We start from the raw sequence: 27,916 nt of genomic DNA on the forward strand, positions 1-27,916 counted from the left end.
AAACCTCCTTGTGGATGGAGAAACCTCACCACAACACTTACCAAGAAAACTTGGACACAAGGGAAACCTTGAGCACTTAGTGACTACTAATTAGGCTTTAACCAAGTCTAATTTCATCATCTTGGTCGGTCATCCCAAGCTCCTTCTTATAGAGCTTGGAAGAAAACAACCCTGCTGTTTTACCGTTACCAGTCGACTGGTCCTTGCACCAGTCGACTGGTGCCAGCCCAACGACACTCCAACAACTCTTTACCAATCGACTGGTCCTTGCACTAGTCGACTGGTGCCTGGTCGTTCGGGCACAGAAGCTCTCTATGCTCACCACCAGTCGACTGGTCCTAGTACCAGTCGACTAGTACAACCCTAACCTAAGGGTTTCCCATCCCGAGTACATTTCTCTCGCACTCGGACCCTCACGACTTACTTGACACTTATTTGCAGCCTTGACCTCTTGCCTTCAAGCATACTTCCTTTGGCTCTCGTCCCTCAGATGCATTCAAGCCCGCGGCTCGTCCCCAATGTCATCCTTCGTGTATGCTTCGAAGTCGCCTCCCTCGACCCTTGTCCTTACTGCCTTGTCCACGGTCCCTCGGATGCTCCATCCTTCACCGGACCCGAAGCTATCAACCTGAGTCACATGTGTATCCTGCAGTCCTGCATAACTCAAGTACACATATCAAATACAAGGGTGAACCTAACTTAAACCCTTTGCCCAAACACCAAAACACATGGTCACATGGACCATTGGGATTGCTCCAACACTCCACAATCGACAAAGGTCAGAAGTGGGGGTAGTTGGTCGTCCAGGATTTCTTGGGGAAACTGTAGATTTACTCGCCTAGGGGTTATCTGCTGGGTGCTTTTGGTGCTTTGCACTAACATCTTACGCGGATTCTGAGGATGATCTTGTGCGCTAGGTTAGGTGTTTTAAAGGTGTTCTAAATAACGCTCTGTGGTATGAGATTGGCACATTGGGCGCTGATAGTAAGTTGGTCGACATAATGGGTGCTTGGTGGAAAGCGCTCGTCGACTAGTGGTTTGATTGCCACCCGATGTGACCCTTCACTTGGGTCGCACGTTCAACATGCTGGCCAGTAGCGGACACAACCGGGTCATTTAGCGTTTGACACTCGACTTCTATTTCCTATTATTTTTACGCCATCTTTGTAGCTTGGGCGTTTATCAGTATCTCTAACTCTTCTGGGGTTAACGTCACTGTGGTGAGTCATCCAGTGTCCTCCATCTTTACATCTCGGATGAAGGTGAAGTTCTCACAGATGGTGTCAAATATAATCCTATCCGAAAGCGGTGAAAATAATGAGCTAGGATTTGGCTCTGCTGTTGACTCGGTGAATACTTCGCGCTGTCCTGCAACACAAGGAGTGTTAGTGCCGAGTTAGGGAAGGGGTCCCAGTATTGGCCCTTCAACGCTCAAGTCAGTACTTGGTCTTAGAGAAGAAAGTAATGAATTGTAGTAAATGACATGTGCAAATAAAAAGCATCGCATACCTTCGCTTGTAGATGGAAACCCCTTTTATAGTGTGAATGTTGCGTTGTGCACACATTTCAAAGCATTAACACGTTTCCCAAAGCTTTCTTAAGAAAGGACAAGCCATAAAGTGTCTCTAACACCTTTCCTCAAATGAGCCCGCGGATCGCTATGAGTTGACAGGATGGAAGCTTCTAAAGGATGATTTGCCGGGGGGATATTCTTTGTCCTTTCTTGTACAAACTTCTAAAAGAGTACAATATGACATGTAGGTGGATCCCGCTATAGACTAACCGACCGCCACTTGGCCAGCATGTCGCCAGCTCGGCCGCACAAAGTGAAGCTACTTTCTTCACTCGACTTTCATGTTGTTGAAGAGGCGCACTATGTCCGATCGTACCTAAAGTCTTAATAGTAAGGACGGTGGATCGGATAACTTAGTATTGGACACTTAATCTCAGCTGCAAGTTGTGGAGATGGTTGTTTGAATGATCCGGTCAGCCTTTCACATCCGACCGCCGCTTAAGGTCCGCTTGGCCAATCTTGCTTGATTCGCAGTCTCATGGTCCATCCGACTCTGTGACTTTGACCTCCACATCAATTGGTCTTCACTACTTTGACCTACTTTTTGGAAGCCAATCTTTATCACCATATTAATATTCTTATATCCTAAATTAACAATAATAATAACTAAACTAATAAACCAAGAAATTCTTTTTTCAAACAACAACAAGATCACACGCCTTAGTTAAAATTTCATCATCTTCAAAATTAGGATTATTTTTCATGTTCGATTTTTGTTTCGTTCTTTTCTAGAGATGGAAGATAAAGAACTCCCTTTTCTGGGAGAGAACTCCTTATATTTTTTACAAAGAGTGGCTCCCCGATTTTTTTTAATTAAAATAATATTTTTATTTTAGTTTTTTTTAAATAAATAAAAGAGGTATATATATATATATATATATATATATATATATATATATATATATATATATATATATATATATATATATATATATATATATATATATATATATCTTACTATCTTACTATTTTATTAAAAATCTTCCCCCTTTACTAACTAACTTTGGTGAAGCCTAAAATGAATTTACGTTACTATCCTTTTTTCTATTCACACTAAAAATAATTCAAAGTCTTATTAGTAATTCCACAAGCGAATTCAAAGGCTCGGTTTTGTTGCAGGTTCGCCGGAGCACTCGAGGATCCAGCAGGGAGCGCCACATCCCCAGCGTCTGTTGACTCCTGGTTCGGACAGGATCAATTTGGCGCCGTCTGTGGGAACGCACCTGCATCCGAGCAGAGGCAATGGACGAGGCTGGAAGACTACATACCGTGGTACTCTCACAAGAAGAGTGGGACGCCAAAGTCGAGGCGAGGGCAGCCAAGATAGTGGCGCGGCGAAAGGAGAAAGCACAGGCTGAGCGAGCGCAACAGCAAACCTCGGCTTCAGCCTCCCCCAGAAATCGGGCCCGCTCACGGGGAGCAAGGATCTTCATCTGATGAGCCTCCCGTTCGGGATCATATGAAGGGCAAAGCTCCCCGAGCGAACGCACCGCCCGAGCAGGTTCACCGACAGTTCTCTAAAGCCATACATCGGGATCCGTTACCAAAATACTATACGCCACCGCCGATCGGATCTTACAATGGGACGACCGACCCCGACGATCATTTGGGGAACTTCGACAGCATTGCCACCTTGCATCAGTACTCCGATGGCGTAAAGTGCCGGGTATTTCTCACCACTCTATCGGAATCTGCACATAGGTGGTTTCGGAGGTTGCCGGACGGCTCTATCACTAGTTTCCAGGAGTTCCGAACGACATTTCTTCATCACTTTGCGAGCAGCCGACGTTATCAAAGGACAAGCGTCAGCCTGTTCACCATCAAATAAGAACCAAGAGAATCTCTCCCGGCGTATATACAGAGATTTAATCAGGTAGCGGTGGATATCCCCACAGCCACCTCGGAGACAATGGTGAACGCATTCACGCAAGGCCTCGCGGAAGGGGACTTCTTCCGCGCGCTCATTCGCAAACCGCCCAGAGACTACGACCACATGCTACACCGGGCGAATGAGTATATAAATGTGGAAGAGGCGGAGGCTGCCCGACGGAAGGGATGCCCATCAGCCACCAAGAGGACCAAGAGTTGAGGCATCCCGGGCACATCATGCGAAGTCCCCGGTGGTCCAAGAGGTAGCGGCCGAGCGGAAGCATCGACTGCCCCAGTCATTTCCCTCAAAAGCAGATGCTTCGTCTCCCGAATTCAACTTATAGCAAGCCCCTCTTCTGGAACCTCAAGAGCGGGAGTTTGATGTCAAGCGATGAATTGACTACATAGGAGAAAGATGGGTGGACGGGCCGTCGAGCGGATGAAGATCCAAGCCACCGACTCAATAAAGTAGGCCCCGAGCCGTTCAGCCGGAGGTATAATATCCGAGCCAAACGCTCGACGAAGCAGACCCCGAGCCGTTCGGCCGGGAGTACGTTATCCGAGTTGGGTGAAAGGTGCGCTAAATGTAAATTTATATACATTTCGGTCGCCAATATACTTGTAATGCAGGAAGCAAAAAGATGAAAACACATTGAGCATTCTCCGCCGAACGGCTTACCGCGTGAAGACCCCACGCCGATTCGGCAGGGGCATATAAATTAGCCGAGCCAAGCGCTCGAATAGCGAAGGCCCCCGAGCCGATCGGCCGAGAGGTTTATATCCGAGCTGGGAGCTCGAGAGCGAAGGCCCACGAGCCGATCGGCCGGGAGGTTTATGTTAGGATCCTTTGTACGCGGCTAGAGAGGGGGGGTGTGAATAGCCACCCCAAAACGCTCGTTTCTTCCTACAATTCGTTAGCGCAGCAGAAAATACAACAAAGAAACGAAAGAAAGAATATCAAACCTTAACACAGCGATGTACGAGGTTCGGAGATGATGCTCCTACTCCTCGGCGTGTCCGTAAGGTGGACGAACCCAATCAATCCGTCGGTGGATGAGTCCCCGGAAACCCGGCTAATAGATACTCCTTGTGGGTGGAGAAACCTCGCCACAATAACTCGCAACAGCAAGATAGAATACAAGGAATACAAATACAAGAGAAACAAGAGATAAATACACAGCAAATGTAAACAACCCTTGCCTTCTTGTCGACTGTTGAAGAAGCAACAGCTTCTCAGACGCCAACCACAGCAGCAGCTCAGTCGGAGTCCCAGCCGAAGGAAGAAGCTCACGCGAAGCTTCAAAGCAGCTCAACAAAGCTCAGCAGCAAGCTTAGCAGCACCAAGCACAGTAAGAAGGAAGAAGAAGAAGAAGAAGTATCACAGAAGATGCCCTCGTCTCCTTTATACCTGCGAAGAAGAAACAGCGAAGAAACTAGCCGTTGCGTTGCAACGGCTAGAACCCTGATCGGTCTGTGGACCGATCAGGCAACATCCTGATCGGTCTGCAGACCGATCAGGGAAGAAGCCTTCGCTTCTGTTCCGTCCCTGATCGGTCCATGGACCGATCAGGAAACCTCCTGATCGGTCCACAGACCGATCAGGGAACCTTCTGATCGGTCCGTAGACCGATCAGGCTTCTCTTCTCTGCTAGTTTGCCACTGATCTCCTTCTGATCGGTCTCCAGACCGATCAGATAACCATCAGTAGCATACTGATCGGTCACCAGACCGATCAGATGAGCCATGTATCATTGGATCGGTCTGCAGCCCGATCCAAACTTCTCAGCCCTAAACCTAAGGCTTCCACACCAACATCCGGTCAACCTTGACCTGTTGGTACATCATGCCTAGCATCTGGTCACTCCCTTGACCTGCTAGCACTCCCCGCTAAGTGTCCGGTCAATCCCTTTGACCCACTTAGACTTTTCCACACCAGATGTCCGATCATCCCTGATCCATCTGGATTTTCCTCTTCGTGCCAAGTATCCGATCACTCCCTTGACCTACTTGGACTTTCCAACACCAGAAGTCCGATCATCCCTGATCCATCTGGATTTTCCCTTGCCCGGCTTCACTCACCAGGACTTCCACACTGCCTAACATCCCAGTTAGGACTTTCTCACTGCCTTCACTCACCAGACTTTCCAATCATCCCTCATCCATCTGGACTTTCCCTTGCCCGGCTTCACTCACCAGGACTTTCCACACTGCCTAACATCCCAGTTAGGACTTTCTCACTGCCTGGCTTCACTCACCAGGACTTTCCAACTGCCTAACATCCCAGTTAGGACTTTCCCACTGCCTGGCTTCACTCACCAGGACTTTCCACACTGCCTAACATCCCAGTTAGGACTTTCCTACTGCCTGGCTTCACTCACCAGGACTTTCCAACTGCCTAACATCCCAGTTAGGACTTTCCCTCGTGCCAAGCTCCCTGCTTGGACTTCTCCGTGCAAAGTCTCCATACTTGGACTTTTCGCGTGCCAAGCTCCCTGCTTGGACTTTTCCCGAATCAGGTCAACCAAGTCAACCTTGACTTACGGTTGCACCAATAATCTCCCAAACATCTATTCTTGTCCCATATCAAGAATAGAACTCTCTCACGAGTGTCAAGCATCAACATGCAACTCAACTAGGTCAACCTTGACCTAAGGTTGCACCAACAATCTTCCCAAGTCAAACATCAAAATACAACTCGAGTCAAGTCACCTCGAGTCGGGTCAACCAGGTCAACCTTGACCTAAGGTTGCACCAACAGTTTATATCCGAGCTGGGAGCTCGAGAGCGAAGGCCCCCGAGCCGATCGGCCGGGAGGTTTATATCCGAGCTGGGAGCTCGAGGACGAAGGCCCCCCGAGCCGATCGGCCGGGAGGTTTATATCCGAGCTGGGAGCTCGAGAGCGAAGGCCCCCGAGCCGATCGGCCGGGAGGTTTATATACGAGCCAAAGGCTCAATTCCGAAGGCCCCGTGCCGCTCGGCCGGAGGTAAATTATCGGAGCCAAGCGCTTAACGACGAAGGCCCCGAGCTGCTCAGCCGGAGGTATATTGTGCGAGCCAAAGGCTCAATTCCGAAGACCCCGTGCCGTTCGGCCGGAGGTAAATTATCGGAGCAAAGCGCTCGACGACGAAGGCCCCGAGCTGCTCAGCCGGAGGTATATTGTACGAGCCAAAGGCTCAAATCTGAAGACCCCGAGCTGCTCGGCGGGAGGTATATTGTACGAGCCAAAGGCTCAATTCCGAAGACCCTGTGCCGTTCGGCCAGGTAAACGTTGTCCAAATTAGGCTTAAAAGCCCGACGAGCTCCGTCGTTAAAATCGAGAGCCGACCGGCTATAAATATCCGCGCCGACGAGCTCCGTCGAGTCGACCGGCTATAAATATCCGCTCAGTCGTTAAAGATCGAGACGCCGACGGCTATAAATATCCGACGAGATCCGTCGTTAAAAATCGAGGCCGACCGGCTATAAATATCCGACGAGCTCCGTCGTTAAAATCGAGAGCCGCGCCACCGGCTAAAAATCCGACGAGCTCCGTCGTTAAAATCGAGAGCCGCGCCGGCTATAAATATCGCGCCGGCGAGCCCGTCGTTAAAGATCGAGAACCGCCGACCGGCTATAAATATCGACGAGCTCCGTCGTTAAAATCGAGAGCCGCGCCGATAAATATCGCGCCGACGAGCTCCGTCGTTAAAGATCGAGAGCCGACCGGCTATAAATATTCGCCGACGAGCTCCGTCGTTAAAATCGAGAGCCGCGCCGATCGGATAAATATCCGCCGACGAGCTCCGTCGTTAAAATCGAGAGCCGCGCCGGACTATAAATATCCGCGCCGACGAGCTCCGTCGTTAAAGATCGAGAGCCGCGACGACTATAAATATCGCGCCGACGAGCTCCGTCGTTAAAATCGAGAGCCGACCGGCTATAAATATCCGCCGACGAGCTCCGTCGTTAAAATCGAGAGCCGCGCCGACTAGCTAAATATCCGCCGACGAGCTCCGTCGTTAAAATCGAGACGCGCCGACCGGCTATAAATATCCGCGCCGACGAGCTCCGTCGTTAAAGATCGAGCCGCGCCGGCTATAAATATCCGCGCCGACGAGCTCCGTCGTTAAAATCGAGAGCCGCGCCGACCGGCTATAAATATCCGCGCGAGCTCCGTCGTTAAAGATCGAGAGCCGCCGACCGGCTATAAATATCCGGCGAGCTCCGTCGTTAAAGATCGAGCCGCTCCGACCGGCTATAAATATTCGCGCCGACGAGCTCCGTCGTTAAAGATCGAGAGCCGCGCCGACGGCTATTCATTAAAGATCGAGAGCCGCGCCGACCGGCTATAAATATCCGCGCCGACGAGCTCCGTCGTTAAAGATCGAGAGCCGCGCCGACCGGCTATAAATATCCGCGCCGACGAGCTCCGTCGTTAAAGATCGAGAGCCGCGCCGACCGGCTATAAATATCCGCGCCGACGAGCTCCGTCGTTAAAGATCGAGAGTCGAACCCGCGACTGTGAGCTTACTGGACGAAACTAAGGACGCCAAATAACGAGCGTTCGCAAGTACTAAATTGATTAAGTCCGATCGGCCATCAGTTTGCCAATACTTCGCATTCACTGAATACAAATAGCATAGCCAAGCGCTAAACGATTTCGAGGAAAACAAGTCAACTGATTAACCTGATCGGTCGTCTAGTGGGGAACACGTGGAGCTTAACTGACTCTACGGATAAGCACCAAACAGACAAAAGAAGGGCAATGAAGGGCAAACAAAAATACAAGCAAAGGAACACAACTATTCCGAACGGCGCGTACAAAAATTTTACATCCGCAAAGCGGATGAAATACAGAAAGTACTTGGAAGAACTCGCCTCACTCCGGGTCTTCGAAGTTAAAGAAACCGTCCGGAATGTCGTCTATCATGGTCGCCAGATCAGAGGCGGGAATGTGCATTTCCGCCGGGAGGTGGCCACCCTTCTTCAAGTACGCCATGGTGACCTTGACCGCCTCGGCGAAAGTTGAGGAGACGTTGCCACCGAACTTTTCGCCGAACCGCTCCGAGCGGAGGTATTATTGGCGCGCTGCTGCTAGGCGACTCGGCTCCCCCTCCTTGTACTTTCTGAGCGCCGCTCGGGAGGCAATTAGTGAATCTTGGAGAACTTTTTGGTCCACCTCCGCTTTAGTGCGTTCAGCTGAGCGCCCATCCCGTTCGGCAGTTAATTGGGCTTCCAGATCCTTAGATTGCTGATCTAGGGCTTGGACTTCAACTTTCATCTTGTCCAGATCAGCGATCACCCGCTTCTTCCGGCTACTGGCGCGCTTCACGTCTGCGTCGCATTTCTTCACCAGGCCTTCAAGTCGAGCCACCTCTGTAGCCAGGTCGGCGGCCTTCTTCTGTTCGACCTCACGGGCTTGTTTCTCCCGCTCGGCCGATGGACCCCCCGAGACTTGGAGTTTTTCCATGAGATCCTCCAGTTCGGCCAGCCGATTGCTAGTGGCGATTTGCTCCGCCCAATGCTGTAAGTGGAATAATAAAATCAGAAACCAAACAATAGCATGGCGCAGGAAGAAAAATGAACCTACCTGAGTGGCCTGCTGCATGTGGTTATCGCCGAGCTACTTGGGCGTCATGAGGGCCACCCGAATCTGGGCGCCCCCGAGCCGATCGGCCGGGAGGTTTATATCCGAGCTGGGAGCTCGAGAGCGAAGGCCCACGAGCCGATCGGCCGGGAGGTTTATATCCGAGCTGGGAGCTCGAGAGCGAAGGCCCCCGAGCCGATCGGCCGGGAGGTTTATATCCGAGCTGGGAGCTCGAGGGCGAAGGCCCCCGAGCCGATCGGCCGGGAGGTTTATATCCGAGCTGGGAGCTCGAGAGCGAAGGCCCCCGAGCCGATCGGCCGGGAGGTTTATATCCGAGCTGGGAGCTCGAGAGCGAAGGCCCCCGAGCCGATCGGCCGGGAGGTTTATATCCGAGCTGGGAGCTCGAGGACGAAGGCCCCCCGAGCCGATCGGCCGGGAGGTTTATATCCGAGCTGGGAGCTCGAGGACGAAGGCCCCCCGAGCCGATCGGCCGGGAGGTTTATATCCGAGCTGGGAGCTCGAGAGCGAAGGCCCCCGAGCCGATCGGCCGGGAGGTTTATATCCGAGCTGGGAGCTCGAGAGCGAAGGCTCCCGAGCCGATCGGCCGAGAGGTTTATATCCGAGCTGGGAGCTCGAGGACGAAGGCCCCCCGAGTCGATCGGCCGGGAGGTTTATATCCGAGCTGGGAGCTCGAGGACGAAGGCCCCCCGAGCCGATCGGCCGGGAGGTTTATATCCGAGCTGGGAGCTCGAGGATGAAGGCCCCCTGAGCCGATCGGCCGGGAGGTTTATATCCGAGCTGGGAGCTCGAGGACGAAGGCCCCGTGCCGCTCGCCCGGAGGTAAATTATCGGAGCCAAGCGCTCGACGACGAAGGCCCCGAGCTGCTCAGCCGGAGGTATATTGTACGAGCCAAAGGCTCAATTCCGTAGGCCCTGTGCCGCTCGGCCGGAGGTAAATTATCGGAGCCAAGCGCTCGATAGCGAAGGCCCCCGAGCCGATCGGCCGGGAGGTTTATATCCGAGCTGGGAGCTCGAGAGAGAAGGCCCCCGAGCCGATCGGCCGGGAGGTTTATATCCGAGCTGGGAGCTCGAGAGCGAAGGCCACCGAGCCGATCGGCCGGGAGGTTTATATCCGAGCTGGGAGCTCGAGAGCGAAGGCCCCCGAGCCGATCGGCCGGGAGGTTTATATACGAGCCAAAGGCTCAATTCCGAAGGCCCCGTGCCGCTCGGCCGGAGGTAAATTATCGGAGCCAAGCGCTTGACGACGAAGGCCCCGAGCTGCTCAGCCGGAGGTATATTGTGCGAGCCAAAGGCTCAATTCCGAAGACCCCGTGCCGTTCGGCCGGAGGTAAATTATCGGAGCAAAGCGCTCGACGACGAAGGCCCCGAGCTGCTCAGCCGGAGGTATATTGTACGAGCCAAAGGCTCAATTCCGAAGACCCCGTGCCGTTCGGCCAGGAAGGCCCCGAGCTGCTCAGCTGGAGGTATATTGTACGAGCCAAAGGCTCAATTCCGAAGACCCTGTGCCGTTCGGCCAGGTAAACGTTGTCCAAATTAGGCTTAAAAGCCCGACGAGCTCCGTCGTTAAAAATCGAGAGCCGCGCCGACCGGCTATAAATATCCGCGCCGACGAGCTCCGTCGTTAAAGATCGAGCCGCCGACGAGCTCGTCGTTAAAGATCGAGAGCGGCGCCAATATCCGCGCCGACGAGCCTCGTCGTTAAAATCGAGAGCCGACCGGCTATAAATATCCGCTACCGACGAGCTCCGTCGTTAAAAATCGAGAGCCGCACCGGCGCTATAAATATCCGCCGACGAGCTCCGTCGTTAAAATCGAGAGACGGTATAAATATCCACGCCGACGAGCCCCGTCGTTAAAAATCGAGAGCCGTGCCGACCGGCTATAAATATCCGCGCCGACGAGCTCCGTCGTTAAAAATCGAGAGCCGCGCCGACCGGCTATAAATAACCGCGCCGACGAGCTCCGTCGTTAAAGATCGAGAGCCGCGCCGACCGGCTATAAATATCCGCGCCGACGAGCTCCGTCGTTAAAGATCGAGAGCCGCGCCGACCGGCTATAAATATCCGCGCCGACGAGCTCCGTCGTTAAAGATCGAGAGACGAGCCGGCGTCTATAAACGTCCGAGCGGAAGACCGACGAGCTCCGTCGTTAAAGATCGAGAGCCGCGCCGACCGGCTATAAATATCCGCGCCGACGAGCTCCGTCGTTAAAAATCGAGAGCCGCGCCGACCGGCTATAAATATCCGCGCCGTCGAGCTCCGACGTTAAAGATCGAGAGACGAGCCGGCGTCTATAAATCCCCGCGCGGAAGACCGACGAGCTCCGTCGTTAAAGATCGAGAGCCGCGCGCGACCTGCTATAAATATCCGCGTCGACGAGCTCCGTCGTTAAAGATCGAGAGCGCGCCGACCGGCTATAAATATCCGCGCCGACGAGCTCCGTCGTTAAAAATTGAGAGCCGCGCCGACCGGCTATAAATATCCGCGCCGACGAGCTCCGTCGTTAAAGATCGAGAGCCGCGCCGACCGGCTATAAATATCCGCGCCGACGAGCTCCGTCGTTAAAGATCGAGAGCGCGCCGACCGGCTATAAATATCCGCGCCGACGAGCTCCGTCGTTAAAGATCGAGAGCCGCGCCGACCGGCTATAAATATCCGCGCCGACGAGCTCCGTCGTTAAAGATCGAGAGCCGCGCCGACCGGCTATAAATATCCGCGCCGACGAGCTCCGTCGTTAAAGATCGAGAGTCGAACCCGCAACTGTGAGCTTACTGGACGAAACTAAGGACGCCAAATAACGAGCGTTCGCAAGTACTAAATTGATTAAGTCCGATCGGCCATCAGTTTGCCAATACTTCGCATTCACTGAATACAAACAGCATAGCCAAGCGCTAAACGATTTTGAGGAAAACAAGTCAACTGATTAACCTGATCGGTCGTCTAGTGGGGAACACGTGGAGCTTAACTGACTCTACGGATAAGCACCAAACAGACAAAAGAAGGGCAATGAAGGGCAAACAAAAATACAAGCAAAGGAACACAACTATGCCGAACGGCGCGTACAAAAATTTTACATCCGCAAAGCGGATGAAATACAGAAAGTACTTGGAAGAACTCGCCTCACTCCGGGTCTTCAAAGTTAAAGAAACCGTCCGGGATGTCGTCTATCATGGTCGCCAGATCGGAGGCGGGAATGTGCATTTCCGCCGGGAGGTGGCCACCCTTCTTCAAGTACGCCATGGTGACCTTGACCGCCTCGGCGAAAGTTGAGGAGACGTTGCCACCGAACTTTTCGCCGAACCGCTCCGAGCGGAGGTATTCTTGGCGCGCTGCTGCTAGGCGACTCGGCTCCCCCTCCTTGTACTTTCTGAGCGCCGCTCGGGAGGCAATTAGTGAATCTTGGAGAACTTTTTGGTCCACCTCCGCTTTAGTGCGTTCAGCTGAGCGCCCATCCCGTTCGGCAGTTAATTGGGCTTCCAGATCCTTAGATTGCTAATCTAGGGCTTGGACTTCAACTTTCATCTTGTCCAGATCAGCGATCGCCCGCTTCTTCCGGCTACTGGCGTGCTTCACGTCTGCGTCGCATTTCTTCACCAGGCCTTCAAGTCGAGCCACCTCTGTAGCCAGGTCGGCGGCCTTCTTCTGTTCGGCCTCACGGGCTTGTTTCTCCCGCTCGGTCGATGGACCCCCCGAGACTTGGAGTTTTTCCATGAGATCCTCCAGTTCGGCCAGCCGATGGCTAGTGGCGATTTGCTCCGCCCAATGCTGTAAGTGAAATAATAAAATCAGAAACCAAACAATAGCATGGCGCAGGAAGAAAAATGAACCTACCTGAGTGGCCTGCTGCATGTGGTTATCGCCGAGCTGCTTGGGCGTCATGAGGGCCACCCGAATCTGGGCGTCCTCGAAAAGTTTGGCGAGCGGACCCGTCAAGGTTATTTCATGAACGGGGCTTGATGGCCGATCGGCAGACAATAAATATTCCTCCGATGGGAATCGAAGGGTAGTCTTGATGGTCGGGTGGCCGGCCGGCACTTCCTCAGCCTGGCCCGAGGACTCCCCTATGGTTGAAGTCTCGCCCAACCGTCGTAAGCGACGACGAGTCCGTGGAGGAGAGCCAGAGGGCTGTGCGGTGGGCGAGGCCACGGGGGTCCTGATCTGCGACGGCGTGCGATCTGGCGAAGCGATCTCGATCGGCGCCTGTGGTTCGCCCTCTGGGGTCGGCGGAAGGCTGGAGTCCCTTCGACGTTTCCGCCGAACTTCCAGTAGTGAACCCCCGGCCTGGGGGACTCCCAGCTCGGCTGGAGCAGAGGAAACAGGATCCGCCTCAACCTCCGTTGAAGCGGATTGGGTAACTTCTATTTCAGGGGCGGACTGCGTCCCCCCCTCGCCTGCATCTGCCGGGCGGCTGGGGATAAGACCCCGCTCGGCGAGTTCTTTTTTGGTAGCCGCCTCAATTTCCACGGCTTTCAATTTCAGATGATCAGTAGCCTTGGAGCGCCACATGACTTCAGCTGCAGTAGAAAAAATTAAAATCAGTTAGACAAAAAAGGCGAAGTGAGTAAAGAGTCCTTACCCATGCGGTAGGGAAGATTGGCCCGAACGGGAGATAATCCAAAAATGTACAACACCCCCTTGAGAAGCAACTGGTCGATTTTGTACCGCTGACCGGACAACCAGTTTGCCGCATGAAGGTAGGCTGGATTGCTTCTGAATTTGCCGAGCTCCGGCTGGGTCGGCACAGCGGTCTGCCATTTGGTTCTGAATGCTGGCCGCTCGGGAAGTCGTATATAGAAGAAGAACTCCTTCCAGTGCTTGTTGGAGGTCGGCATATTCTCAAAAAATTTGAAGCCTATTCTACTTTGGAAAATAAAAGTACCCAACTCGGATTGTTTGGGGTAGAAGAAGTAGTGGAATATTTTGGGGTCAAGTGGGATACTGTGCAGCTTAAAGAGGACGACCACCCCGCTCAGCAGCCTAAAGGAATTTGGCACAAGTTGGCCGAGCGGGATGCGAAAATAATTACAAACTTCCAAAACAAAACGATGGGTAGGAAATCTAAGGCCGCCTTGGAATTGGTCCAGAAAAAAACAAATGGTACCGCTCGGCGGATTATGGGGCCGGTCGGTCGGGTCGGCTACAACTATTTCATGGTCGTCCGGGATCCCGTACGTCCGAACAAGACGCCGAGCGCCCTCCTCGTCAAATTTACTCTCCATGGTCATATACCAGGGACCATGAACATCAACAGCGGGTATGGAAGTGCTCGCCATGACTAAAGTACCAAGAAAAAGAAAGAAGGAAGCCGAAAGAAACTCGGAAACGGAGGACAGATAAAAGTTCGCAAGCAAGGGGACGAAAGGAGTTCCCTGCGAAAGGGAAAGGCCGAACGAAAGGAAGGGAGAAGCTTACTGAGGGAAGATGAACGGAGAGGATCACTAGAAAGCCGAAAACCACCAAGAGGCAAGAACTAGGATAGCCGGAACGATGCAGCCGCGGGCACCTTCGACGGAGGACGCACAATGAAACAGAGAATGCAGCGTAAGGGCGAAGACGAAGGCTTTATGCGAACGAGGCTGGTCGGCCTCGTCCGTCGGATGCAGGTCACGAGAGACGAGGTCATCATCTAACCGTCCATTTCAAAACAATCGGCGTCCCATCGTACGGATCATCACCGCCATGCGAGAAGAGCCACATGGCGCTCTGTCACCAGGCGCAATTAATGCGCCCATACCGCGCATGCTTCGACTTAATGAAAAGGATTTGCGTGATTTTCGAGAAGATTTAGACAAGCAAACATCCACGTTGAGCGCCAAGACATCCAAAACGAAGAGCCGAGCGGCTGAATTTGGCATAAGGGCCGAACGACTCAAGGGATATTATAAGCGACGTTAAGGCGACGACCGCCCGCTCGGACACATAGTCCAGTCAATCGGACTCACTGCCTCCTTCGACTAGACTTGAAGGGGAGGCAAGTGATCCGGCGGTAAGAATGGGGGACCCACTTCCTGAAGGGTCCCAGCCTGAGGACGGATGGAGGGCTGACTAAGCGGGTAATGGCCGCGTCAAGCAGTTGAGCAGGTCCGAGCGGAGCCAGAGATAACCCAGCCAGACTTGGGTTTCCGACGCCAAGGCGGGAGGACTGAATGGCCGAGCGGGTGTCTGCCCGGCTGGAACCGAAGGGCCGAGCGGGTGGTCCGTTCGGCCAGGATAAGGGCGAGGATACAAAGGTTAGCCGAGCGGCCTATTCGTTCGGCTCGGGATATGGGATGTTAGCAAAGGCATGTCTGATGATTATGCCGTACACAAGATTTCACGATAGAGGGTCCTGCCGTTACATCATGGAGAGGTTGATACAGTAGCGGTATGGCCTTATGGATGCCCTTCTGACAGACCCATACCTGGGCATGGTCGAAAGCAGGTGATTGCTTTGATTGGCGCGCCCAGGCTCCTTCGAGAGGTCTATATAAGGTCTCCATTTCTTCACCGGAGGTATGCTGGTCTGAATCTCTGAAGCCACCTCTTTGTTATTCCTCGCCTAACTTGAGCGTCGGAGGGCCGTCGCCGGGACACCCCTCCCGGCTCGGTTTTGTTGCAGGTTCGCCGGAGCACTCGAGGATCCAGCAGGGAGCGCCACATCCCCAGCGTCCGTTGACTCATGATTCGGACAGGATCAACAGTCTTCATAGAACTAGAATAAAAAATGTTTTAATTGATTTTTTGATAAAATATAATTAAAAATTTCTCACTATAAAAAATCTTAATTTTTCATTGGTTATTGATATCAATCCTCTAGACTTAACCTTAATAACAAGGCAAATAGATATTATAACCCCCACCATATTAGAGTCAAAAACTAGAGATTCACAATTATTACTTATATCAACCCTCTAGACTTAACCTTTCCAGAGGCAAAGTTAGAAAAACAGATTCACTCTCAAAATAATGATTTTTCATTGCAACAAAGTAGAGTAGTAGTTATAATCTCACTCCATCGAGATCAGAAATAAAATTCAAAATTTCTATCACTTGAATTTCTATATAACCATTTATATTTAAATAAATTTTATTTTATTATTATTAACCAATAAAATTGCAAGAACACATTGCAAGAACACGTAATTAAAAATCTTATAGACCATTTTCAACTTATTTAACACTTGGAAATATGATTTTAAAACAATAAACTCACTTACCAAATATCAAAGTGTCCTTGAAGTGTTTGAAGACATTTGGAACATGATATCACTTCGGAAGTCACTTTTTCCAGAATTTGAAGAGCCTTATACGAGATTTGCTCGAATCTTTTGTGTGTATCCTCGTATGGATTTTGAAGAGCCCTATAAGTGTAAGATGACTCTTGGATTCACCCTCATATTCATCTCTTCATTTTTTTTTTCAATTAATGATAATCACTAATCCTTTAATAAATTAGAAATCCTTAGCCTCCATCTCCCTTAGTAGTTGGGAAGTGAAGAGTGTGGGCTTGTTGAAACATCACATCCCTCCCACCTTATTGGAAGTTCCATCCTTAAAACTTGTGCTTTTTAGGTTTTCCTCCTCTAGCTCACATGTAGCCTGATTTTCCATGTCAAAATGTATTCCTTTGAATCCATGATTTAAATATAACCTCTTCATATTTTAATTTTCATATAAATTTCTTTGACTCACTCACAGTTCTACTCCTTCCCTCCTTCCCCAATTAGGATCAACCCAAAATAATATTGCTAAAACCAACAATGCCATCTAGTTAAGAGCTAGTTGGTGCACTTGAACCGACTACCTTGTTGACTCAACCATTAGTTGATTGAAGACATTCTTCAATCGACCAAAATTGTCAATTTCAATCACCGTAATGGTCAAATCTTCACCTAAATTAGGAGCTACCTTTTCTCGCACACAATATCTCAACTCTTAACTCACTAATGAGTTTACCTTGCATCTTCTTTGCTAAAGTCTATTTTCAATTAAGTTTCCATGTCCAAGCACAATTACATATGTAATTGTTTTAAGGGTCAACACAAAAATGTCAAAGCATATTGATATTTTTATAAGATAACAGAAATAATTTCAAGTCTAAAGGATAGTTGCACTAGTCTCCAAGAGACCCTCCTAAAATCTTGGTAACATATTAAATAATTTATAGTGGGTTATTGTTTAACAAATCCACTGTGCACCTACATAATTGTGTAGATGCCATCTTATAGGCTCAAGGGCGGAGGCTTGTGTTAGCTACCCGCGCGTTAGCCGGGCGTCATTTTAGAGTTTAGGAAAGAAGCATGAATTTCTTTATACCTTAACCATTTTAGGCCATTGTCATTCAATTAATCCTAAATCCCCAAATCAAATTATGCAATCATCCTATAAAACTTCTATCATCTCGATTAACCCAGGTATATTATAATTTCTAAGTCCGTCATGGTATAGGCATGAGATCATCTACAGAACAAGATAGCTAGAAGATACTCCACTCTTAATTTCATCATAAGAAATTCTATAAAAGATGATGGATGATGTTTAATAGAATATTATGGTTTCCAAAATAGCAAACCTAAACAAAATTTAAATTTTCATTATAGGTTAAGCTACCAAATTTGTGATAAAATTAAATTTTAAGTATTGAACACTGTCTAAACCTTCATCATATCTCCACCTCCAACAACATAGTTGCAAAGTAAACATTTAGAGTGAAAGGATAGAGATGGGAGGACAATGCCAAAGATTTCTTTGTTCAATGAATGAAGCACTCACAATTCAAAGATGAAGCATTGAACCCTTTAATAGCAACTCCTATAAGATGAAAAAAGGAAACATCTAGGAGAAGCAGGAAGAAACATACCTTTCTTGCTAATAAAACAATAAAGGAATGAGGTGATCCTTTTAAGAAATTTGGTTCGAAGATGATCCATCTATAGTTAATTGACATCTTGTTGATGTAATCATGTCCGAGAAATATAATTTTAGTATTTGGTAACATTTAAGATTGGGCTAATGAAAAGATATCCTATTTGTGCGATAAGTGTGCAGGGAAAATTCCTTGTATGTTGGAGACCAAAAGTAAAAAAATGAAAGTCCTTAAAATGAGGAGACTACATGCACGAAAATCCAGTCAACCAAAGGCTTATCTAGCATTAGGTACCCATCTGGAAAAGGCTAAGATATGAGAATCAATCGATTGATATGAGTAAATCGACTAATACTCTGAAAAATCGTTCATAAAAGAGAATCAGTTGATTAATTGATTTCATCAATCGATTGATGTTGAATTAAAGGAAAATAATGGTGAATAGGACTCACGTGCTCAATTCTCAATTGATTAAGGGAAAATAATGATGAATAGGACTCACATGCTCGATTTGACTTATGAGATCAATCGATTGATGTGGGACATTAACCGATTGATGTCGAATTGAAGAGTACAGCGACAAGTGGGACTCTCGTCCTCCATTTGACTGATGGTATCAGTCAATTGATATGGAACATCAATCGACTAATGTCGAATTAGAGAGCACAACGACGAGTGGGACTCGCGTTCTCCATTCGACTGATGTTGAATTAAAAGAGCATTGGCAGCAAGTGGGACTCGAGTGCTCGATTCGACTGATGTTATCAGTCAAATGATGAAGGTAATCAGTCGACTGATATTCAAATTAGAGACAAATTCAGACAGGTTCCAGAAGCGTCAGTGGTCGTTCAACGACATAAACAGTTGTCGGAGACCATATCAGTCGACTAATGTGATGTAACGATTGATTGATGTCTGAAATAAAGACTTTAACTCAAGTATTCATATAAAAGAAAAAGGAGAACATTTTGAAACAGAGCTCTCATTCTAAGCCAAGGTTTGGTTTTGTGCTATCTGATTATTGAAAAGTGCTTGAGCTCAACTTCCATTTTCGATGCAAGATTTGAAGAAGAAGAAGAAGTCAACATCTACTTAAGAAACCATTATTGTAATCTCTTCTTATTTCATCTCATTCTTATATTGTATTGTTAAATTGTTATAAAAGGTTTCTTCCTCTTCAGTTGTGTCCTAACACATCTCTCTCAATTGGATTAGGCAAATCATACTAGTTCAATCAACGAAGCACTCACAATTCAAAGTTGGAAGCGTTGAACCCTTTTAATTGCAACTCGGATAGGATGAACAAAGGAAACATCGGAGAGAAGGAAGAAACATACCTTTCTTGCTAATAAAACAATAAAGGAATGTGGTGATCCTTTGAAGAAACTTGGTTTGAAGGTGATCAATCTATAGTTTAACACTTCTCTCTGACCATTAGATTAACCAAATCATACTCATTTAGAAAGATAGGCTGGGATAAATCTAGAAATTAGAGTCGATAGGAGATTTGACAACAAATTATTAGGGAGGCTTGTTGAGCTTCAAGTGTGGAGCGAGTAAGCTTTAGTAGGCTAAGTAAAAAAAATACACAGATAATTTTAATTTATTTTATTTTATTGGGCTAAAGCCAAGGGCAAGCCTGTTTAAGATCCATCTTTGAAGATGTAAAGTAGTTAATTCATTATCATTCTCACACACCACCAATTATTGGAGAAGAGTGAAGTTATATATCAAAAGGTGACAATATAGTAAGAGATTAAATTAAATGTGAATTGATGATATGAAATCAAGTAAAATTGATTTGGAAAAGGAAGTTATTATGCTAAGGTGTTATTAGAATGAAGTTTTGAGAATAAAAAGAAGACATGAGGAGAATGTTAAAAGGGCCATATTGTAATGTGCATGTCCATCACCTACCTTAATAAGAACACCTACAGTTAGAAAATGATCAAAAAAAAAAAAAGATAAAAATAAATAAGAAAAGAGAGATGTCCATATAAAATTAATAATAAAATGATGGATCCAGGTAATTTTGACCTGTTTAGAATTATTGGTAAGAAAAATAAATGCACCTGCATAAAATAAGATATTATGCGACCGCATAAGATTCTCTTTATCCGCTATCATAACTCTATAATATTGCTCAATTAACTCCGGACACGATGAGATGGTCACCAGTGACATTGATTAGATAAATTCAACGGGTGATTGAAGAGGATATTTATCTCAATTATATTAAAATTTGAATTCTATATCTTGTCCTAAGAAAATATATTTATAATGCTCGAACAATTAATGACAGTGGAGTGTTGAATTGTTGGGTTGTAAATCATTATTCTTTTGGAATATAGGATCAAATTATCCATCTTAAAATTAATTTGATTGTAAAATTTGAATATTTATAGAAAAAAATTAGAATATCACTCATGTTTACTTCAAATGGTGAAACGGAAAGGTAGGGTTGTAAATAAATAAGTTTGAGTCAAATTTTATGGTATTTAAGTTTATTTAATGAGATAATTAAGTTAAATTGAATTTAAAATAAATCAAACTATTAAAATGATTATTTAAATTTTATTTAAATTTCTATTTTATGAATTTAAACTTAATTGAAGTTTAGATTAAGCTTAATTTATGTAAATATTATCGAGCTTTGATTATTAAAAATTTTAAAATAAAAAATCATCGCCCATGGCCGCACGAGGCGACCTAGCAGTCGCACGAGGTGTCTGCAGTTGCGAACACATTCCCGTCTGATTTGTTAGCTACGTGAAAACATAGTTTTGATCAAATAAGTGCAAACATATTAAAAACATGATGTTGACTGATTGTTAAATTCGTATAACAAATTCATCTACCTATTCAATAAATAAGAGAAAAAATATTTTATTTATTTATTTATTTATTTTTAAAGTAAATAAGATTTTTTTTTTCATAATTTTTATTTCTATCTTTCTGAATAAACAGAGAGGTGTTAGCCTTGCGACAAATAGGAGTGTAAATGAACCAAGTCGCTCGTGAGTTATTCGAAACTCGATTCGATAAAAGTTCGCTTGAGCTCATTTAATGAGACACGTTAAGATAAACAACATCAAGCTCAAGTTTCATAATACTCGACTCGTTAGCTTGTGAACACATTCGTTAAGCTCATGAATTATTTTTTAAATTAAAAAATAATAATTTTGATATAAAATTTATAAATTTTATATTTTACTTATGAAAAATATAGACAAATATATTAAATTTATTTATTAGAATAAAATTATAAATTTTAATAAAAATATTATAATTTTTTTAAAATATATAATTAATTTTTTAATGAATATTAAAATTTATAATTTATACTTATTAAGTTCATTTAGGCTCGATAAAAGCTCATGAGTCACGAATATATTCGTTAAATAAAGTTCAAGCTCGACTCGATTATAAATGAGACAAGCTCAAACATTCAAAAGTTCGGCTAGACTGGGCTCGGCTCGTTCGACTACACCCCTAGTGACAAAGATAAAAGTTTTTATGGGAAAATTTTATTTTATAAAAAATATTGTACACAGCATTGAGATTTAAGAAAAAAAAATTGATAATAAATTCCCCATCGAATCCTCGCTCTCCCTTCGCTGGTAGGTGACATTTGCAGCTGACGAGGAAGAGCAACCATCGAGTCCTCCTTTTCTAGGGTTTCGATCTCGGCGGCGTTGCAGGAGAAGGGGCGGAGGCGATGGGTGCGATTAAGGCAGCCGTGTTGGACGCCATCGTCACCTTCCTCTGGGTCTTCTGCGTCAACACTGTCGGCGCCACCACTTCCATCGTCACCGCTGCATTCCAGATCCAGGGAGCCGCGCTCTCTTTGCTCGTGACCACCACCATCGTCTTCGTCCTCGTTTTCGTCTTCGGCATCATAACCAACGCCATAGGCGGCGGCAGCTTCAACCCCACCGCCACCGCCGCTTTCTATGCGGCGGGATTGGGTAACGACAACCTCGTCTCCATGGCGCTCCGTTTCCCGGCCCAGGTAATCTTCTATCTCGCTCCTGATCGGCGCAGCCAAAATCGAGCGGTTTGATGAATTCTGTGGCACCTCCTAGGCGGCCGGGGCGGTCGGTGGTGTCTTGGCCATCTCGGAGGTGATGCCACAGGCGCACAAGCACAAGCTGAGAGGGCCTTCCTTGATGGTTGATTTGCACACGGGGGCCATCGCCGAAGGTATCCTGACCTTCGTCATCACCTTGGCCGTGCTATGGATCATCGTCAAGGGACCTCGGAGCCCGATCGTGAAGACGTGGTTGATTGCTGTATGCACTGTTACCATGGTTGTTGCGGGCGCTGGTTACACCGGACCAGCCATGAATCCTGCAAATGTAAGCTCAAGTTGCTTATCTCCATCTTTGCTATATCTTTTACGTTTATTTTATCTGTCCACTTCCACGCTATACTCCTCCTGTGTTTGGAATTGTATCCCCAAACTAAGAGCGACATGAATTGGTTGTATTGTGCATTTACGAAACCGGTTGTAAGAATAGTGCTATCATATTTTCTAGACAACACAAGGCAAGGGAAGGCTATCTTTCCTCAAGCAGCCTCTTTGATAAAGTTTGGTCTTTGAACATTTAGACAAGTAAAAACAAGCAAGAGGGCATCCTTTTTTTGGAATCATTGTTATTAAAGCGTGTTTCTTACATACAGCTAGATTGAGGCTTACAACACGTGTAATTTGTCTACTTATGTTTTTTGTAAAAAGGTGCTGTTAGACAATCTACTTGCAGTTCTACTTATTCCTGTTACTGATAACATGGGTGTAAAATTATATCAATTCATTACCACAAGGCTGAGGCCAAATAGTAGCACCATAGCCAAAGCTAATAACGTGTTTGGTTCAGAATGGAATTGACAAATTACAAAGATTGGTTAGATGCTTGGAGTTCTAATAACATGTATTTGTAACTTTATTTCTCTTTTCGGCAATGTAAATTATTTCAGCTTCACTATGGTTAGAATTGTTTGAGATAGCCCATGGGAGGTCAATATGAAAATTTTAGAATTTTGTATTCAACTTTGTCCTTTCTTTTTTAGCTCTTAGTAATGAATCTAGATTCCTTGTCCGAGCAACCTTTCTTGGATTTAAAAGATTGAAGTTGAGTGTTACATGTGAGCCTTAAGTGGTTGAATAATACCTTTCCTAACACTCTATTATATTAATTTCATTGTTAGTTAATAACAGTGTACAGACATCATTACATTTACATCATTGACTGTTTCCATGCTCTCTTGTGGTAAATTTACACTATTTGCTAACTTCTAGTTCTTCAGGATATCTCACTATTAAACCTGCAACTTAAGTGCGGGTTGGCCATGAAAACATTAATGTTTGGAGTTATATCCTTGTTCATCATAATAGTGAACTAGGATGCCCAATGTATATGGAAAAAGAACTTTTAGTACTTGTTCTTATGTACTCTCAAATTTTAGGACACAAATCTCATGCTGATAGATAATAATTAAGCCATCGGTAATATCAACTGAGTGGAGACAAGGAAATAGGCCTATATGCTAAAATGAAATCCATATCCGATCAACATATCTTGTTAGCACAGCTGTTGCAGTGGGTTGTCATCTTACATGCAATTCTCTTTTATGACGAGCTGCTGTGGCCAGATAATATACTCTGCGGGCGATACATTTTAGTTTAAGTTTTCTTTCCTACTATTGTTTCATTCTGTTGTTGCTGTGAACATGAGCCCATTTCTTGTAACGTTTAAGCAATTCGCACTCTTAGGTTTGGTACTAAATACTTACATCTCATTACAGTGGTCAGTGGGTATATCATTTTGATTATCGCCATTAATTCCACTCATTCCAACAATTATCATCTTCGAATCCTTCACCGTATCTTCTATTACATGAAAAGATACTCATTAAATTCAATTTACAGGCATTTGGCTGGGCTTATTTGAACAATCGCCATGATACGTGGGAACAATTCTACGTCTACTGGATCTGCCCTTTTATTGGTGCCATTTTTGCAGGTTGGTTCTTCAGAGTTATCTTCCCTCACCGTCTACCAGTGAAAGCTAAAAAGGCATGAAGAAGCTAAGTTGGGACGCTTTAGATTGAAATGTTTTTTTTTTTAAATAATAAGTTGCATCCATGTCAATGTCACTTATTTAGTTTGAAAATAAAGTAGGTAGTGAGTAGGTTGGTAAAACCTTGTTAAACGTCTAATTTTATGTTTAAGTTTATGGCTTTCCCTTACCAAAACCTGCAAGTTGTGCACATTAAAAGTTTAGCTTTTTTTTTTTTTTGATCTGGATTGATTTATCAGTCATGAGCACGAAATGTAAGTGTGAATTTGAATTTCATTTTGCAAAATTTTCTTGGGAGTCTTTTATTTTCATATTCTTCTTTAAATTTCATCATTTTAATTACATAGTATCTTTATAACTGAATTATTGTCAATAAGGCGACAAGAGTTATAATTGTCCATCAATTTATCGCTTGTGGAATTCATAAAATTTGAGATGGACCTTTTGATTTTAAGGATTAAGGTATCATGAAATGAAAATGGGCAAACTTGAAAATGAATGTGTACAATAGTATATCACTATGGTAGAAATTTATTATGGCCTTCAATTTTAATGTGGGCATAGTTACTTTCTAATATATATACTTATGATATATTTTTATTTATTTATCTTACTTTAAAAGTGTCTAATTATATCTTGATTAAAATAAAGTTGTACATCTAAAAAGCTATCTTTTAGCTTTTCACTAAAGTGCTTACTTTTTCTCGAGTGTAGTTGATTAGTATTCGGATGAGAAATTTATATCATAAGAATAAGGTTTGAATCTTCTGAGGTGAATTCTGTTTGGAAATAGGTTTCTTCCACTTAGCAGTCATTTAGTATCGTGATTTATTATTTTTTTTTATAAGACCTTGGGGTAAATCACTTAGGTGACGTTTGATTTAGAGGTTTGGGAATGAGAAAATGGATTCATTCCCAAACCTTATATTTGGTTGATGGGAATGGAATCAAGATTTTAGAATGAATCCTAAAAATTTAGGTATGAATGAAACTCACCCTTTCCCTTGGGTTTTGATGGAATGAGAATAAGAATTAAGTTTGTATAAAAATACATGATCCTGTCCGAATCGCTGAATCAACGGACGCTGGGCACATGGTGCTCTCCTTGTCGCTGACGTAGATCTTCGGCCGGTCGGACGACGCTCCGGCGAACCTGCAAAGAAGTCGGGCCGGGAAGGGGTTCCCGGCGACGACCCTCCGACGCTCAAGTTAGGCAAGTGGACAGCAAAGAAGTGGCTCCAAATCTCAGAGAATGCATACCTCCGGCGAAGGGTGAGGACCATTTATATAGAGCTGTGAAGAGGCTCAGGCACACATACTGAGGTGCATACGTGTCCTCTGTCCATACCTCGGTATGGGCTTGTCAGAAGAGCTTACCTGACACCATACTGCTACAGTCCGAGCACATCTATGATGGGATAGCGGGATCCTCTGTTGTAAGATCTTGCGTATGGGCTGGTCGTTGAACATACCTGCTGTCAGGAGATGTTCCCCCGATGTTTCCTTTGTCCTTGTCTCTTCTGTTCCCGCGCCGAGCGGCCAGCCGCTCGGCAGGCATAGGTCCGACCGGGTGCTCGGCTGAGAGTGTTCCACAGCAACGATGCTTTATGCTTCGGCCGAGCGGGCTATCCGCTCGGCCAGGTGACCCTTTTCACTATGAGCGTCGGAAACCCGCCCATGGTCGGGTTGTCTTCTGTCCGGCCCGGGAAGCTCCTGGCCGAATGTCAGGTCGGCTCGGCATCCTTCCGTTCGGCAGGGCATCCTTCCGTTCGGCCCGGCATCCTCCGTTCGGCAGGGCATCCTTCCGTTCGACCCGGCATCCTTCGTTCGGCGCGAACTTGGGGTTGACCTCCACATGTCTTTGACCCTCCGCCCATGAGGGTCCCCAGTCCTTACCACCGGATCACATGCCTCCCCTTCAAGTCTAGTCGAAGGAGGCGCATAGTCCGACTGACTAGACGCCCGTAGTGTCGAGCGGCGCATCCAAGAAACCATCCTCCGCTTCTCCTCGTTAATCGCCTCTCATCCCACCTCTCTTGCGTTTTGCAAGGGATTTCTCATGAAGTATTTTGTATAGCTGGTCCGCTCGGCTGAATATATCTCGTTTCGCAAATGGGATTTTCGTCAGATGTTTACGGGGTACTCTTGGTAACCCGCCCGCTTGCACACTTGGTCCGTCGGACTCACTTAGTTGAATACATGCATGGCTTTAACTGGATTTACCGCTAAACAGCATTACTTCCGGCCGGAGGGTTTATAGTCGCCGGTCCGACTCTCGATATTTAACGTCGGAGCTTGACGGTCTTCCGGCCGGAGAGTTTATAGTCGCCGGCTCGACTCTCGATTTTTTGTTAGTTAGAGCCCTAGAGCCAATCATTTGATGATTGTATGGACTCATTGTATCATATTCTTGTATATTAATAAAGGCATTTGTTTGGTTATTATACTTATTTGTATTAGTGCCAAATAGACTAAGTATAATAGCGTCCTTGAGTAGAAGGTTCATACCCATATCAATCGATTAGTTGAATCGATAGTGAGATGATATAGGGAACACTACTCTAAATCATTCCTAGTCGAGTATTAACATTCAGGGACAATGTTAATGCAATAAGACTAGCATGTAGGTCAACTCGATGACTTGATCTCACAAGTCATAGATATGGAGATATCAAGTTGACACATGGGTATGCATTGGAGAATGTATACTGAATGACCCGCCATGAGAAAGTATCATGGATCGTTATATGAGTGTCATATACTTTCTCATGTGGCTATTAGTATGACTATTAGTCCTTAGACCTGAAGTCACCATGGATCCCTACATAAGGAGTTATGTACTTTGGTTTCGTCAAACGTCACCCGTAACTGGGTGGACTATAAAGGCGATTATTGGGTATGTAACGAATTATGTAGAGGGATGTGAGTGATGTAGATGAGATCTATCCCTCCTATATGACGGGAGTGACATCGATATTCTTGATAGAGTAAGACCACGAAGTGTATGGTCATACCCAAATGAGTCAATATGAGATATTGAGCTCATTTGATTGAGTGAGTCTACTTGGAGTTCAAGATTTAGATTGGTCAGAGGATGACACGGTCTATGCCTCACATTGATCAATCTAGATGTCTAGGATAGAAGGACACTTGTCATATATTGTGAGGAGTCACAATTAGTAGTCACAAGGTGATGTTGGATCTCAACATTCTTGTAACTTGGGTAGCAATGATGTATTGCTAGATGCCGCTCATTGCTTATGTTTCTAAAGGAGTTTAGAAACATTGCCAACGTTACAAGAATCTATTGGGTCACACACAAAGAACAAGTGGATGGAGACTAGGTTCATATGATGAATCAATTGGATTAGGTTCATATGATGCACCAAAGATTGGATTCAAATTAGACTTATTGAGTTAGACTCAATTAGATTCAATTGTTGAATGAGTCTAATTTATATTTAATTCATTGAGTCATTTTATATTAATGAATTGAGATTCATTAAATTAAAATTGACTTGAATCAAAGGTTGGATTTAACTCAACAAGGAAGACAATTGGTCAAGTTTGACTTGACCAAATGGAAGTTGAAACATCAAGTTTGACTTGATGCATTGCCACATCATGAAGGTTGACTCATCCTACATGGCATGACTAACCTTGCCACATCATCTCCACCTCATGAGGTGTGTCACCTCATGGAGGTTATAACACCTCCCATTCCATTTAATGTGGTCGGCCACATTAAATGAGGGAGTTATGAGTGTGTGGCCGGCCACACTAAAGGATGAGAAGGTTTTCATTTAGTGCTATTGATTTGTGGTAATTGGATCATCTTCTTCCTTGCTTCTTCCTTCTCTTCTCTTGTGGTTGCCGAGAGCTTTTGGATGAAAAGAGAAGGTGGTTGAGTGGGTTCCAACACAAAGGAAGGGTGAAGGTCACAAAGGAGGATACTACTTCTT

The 27,916-nt window shown here is 46.0% G+C and overlaps 1 protein-coding gene across 1 annotated transcript; it reads left to right on the top strand.

The window, feature by feature from the left end:
- The first annotated feature begins 21,476 nt into the window (after positions 1–21,476).
- On the top strand, positions 21,477–24,123 carry LOC122009117 (aquaporin SIP1-2-like). The gene is made up of 3 exons (XM_042565136.1): positions 21,477–21,886; positions 21,960–22,232; positions 23,804–24,123. Exons 1-3 carry the CDS (start codon positions 21,593–21,595, stop codon positions 23,954–23,956), a joined length of 720 nt encoding a protein of 239 aa, XP_042421070.1. The 5' UTR covers positions 21,477–21,592; the 3' UTR covers positions 23,957–24,123.
- Positions 24,124–27,916: the final 3,793 nt, after the last annotated feature.

This window comes from Zingiber officinale, chromosome 8A (assembly GCF_018446385.1).
Source record: "Zingiber officinale cultivar Zhangliang chromosome 8A, Zo_v1.1, whole genome shotgun sequence".
In the NCBI taxonomy this organism is placed as follows: domain Eukaryota; kingdom Viridiplantae; phylum Streptophyta; class Magnoliopsida; order Zingiberales; family Zingiberaceae; genus Zingiber; species Zingiber officinale.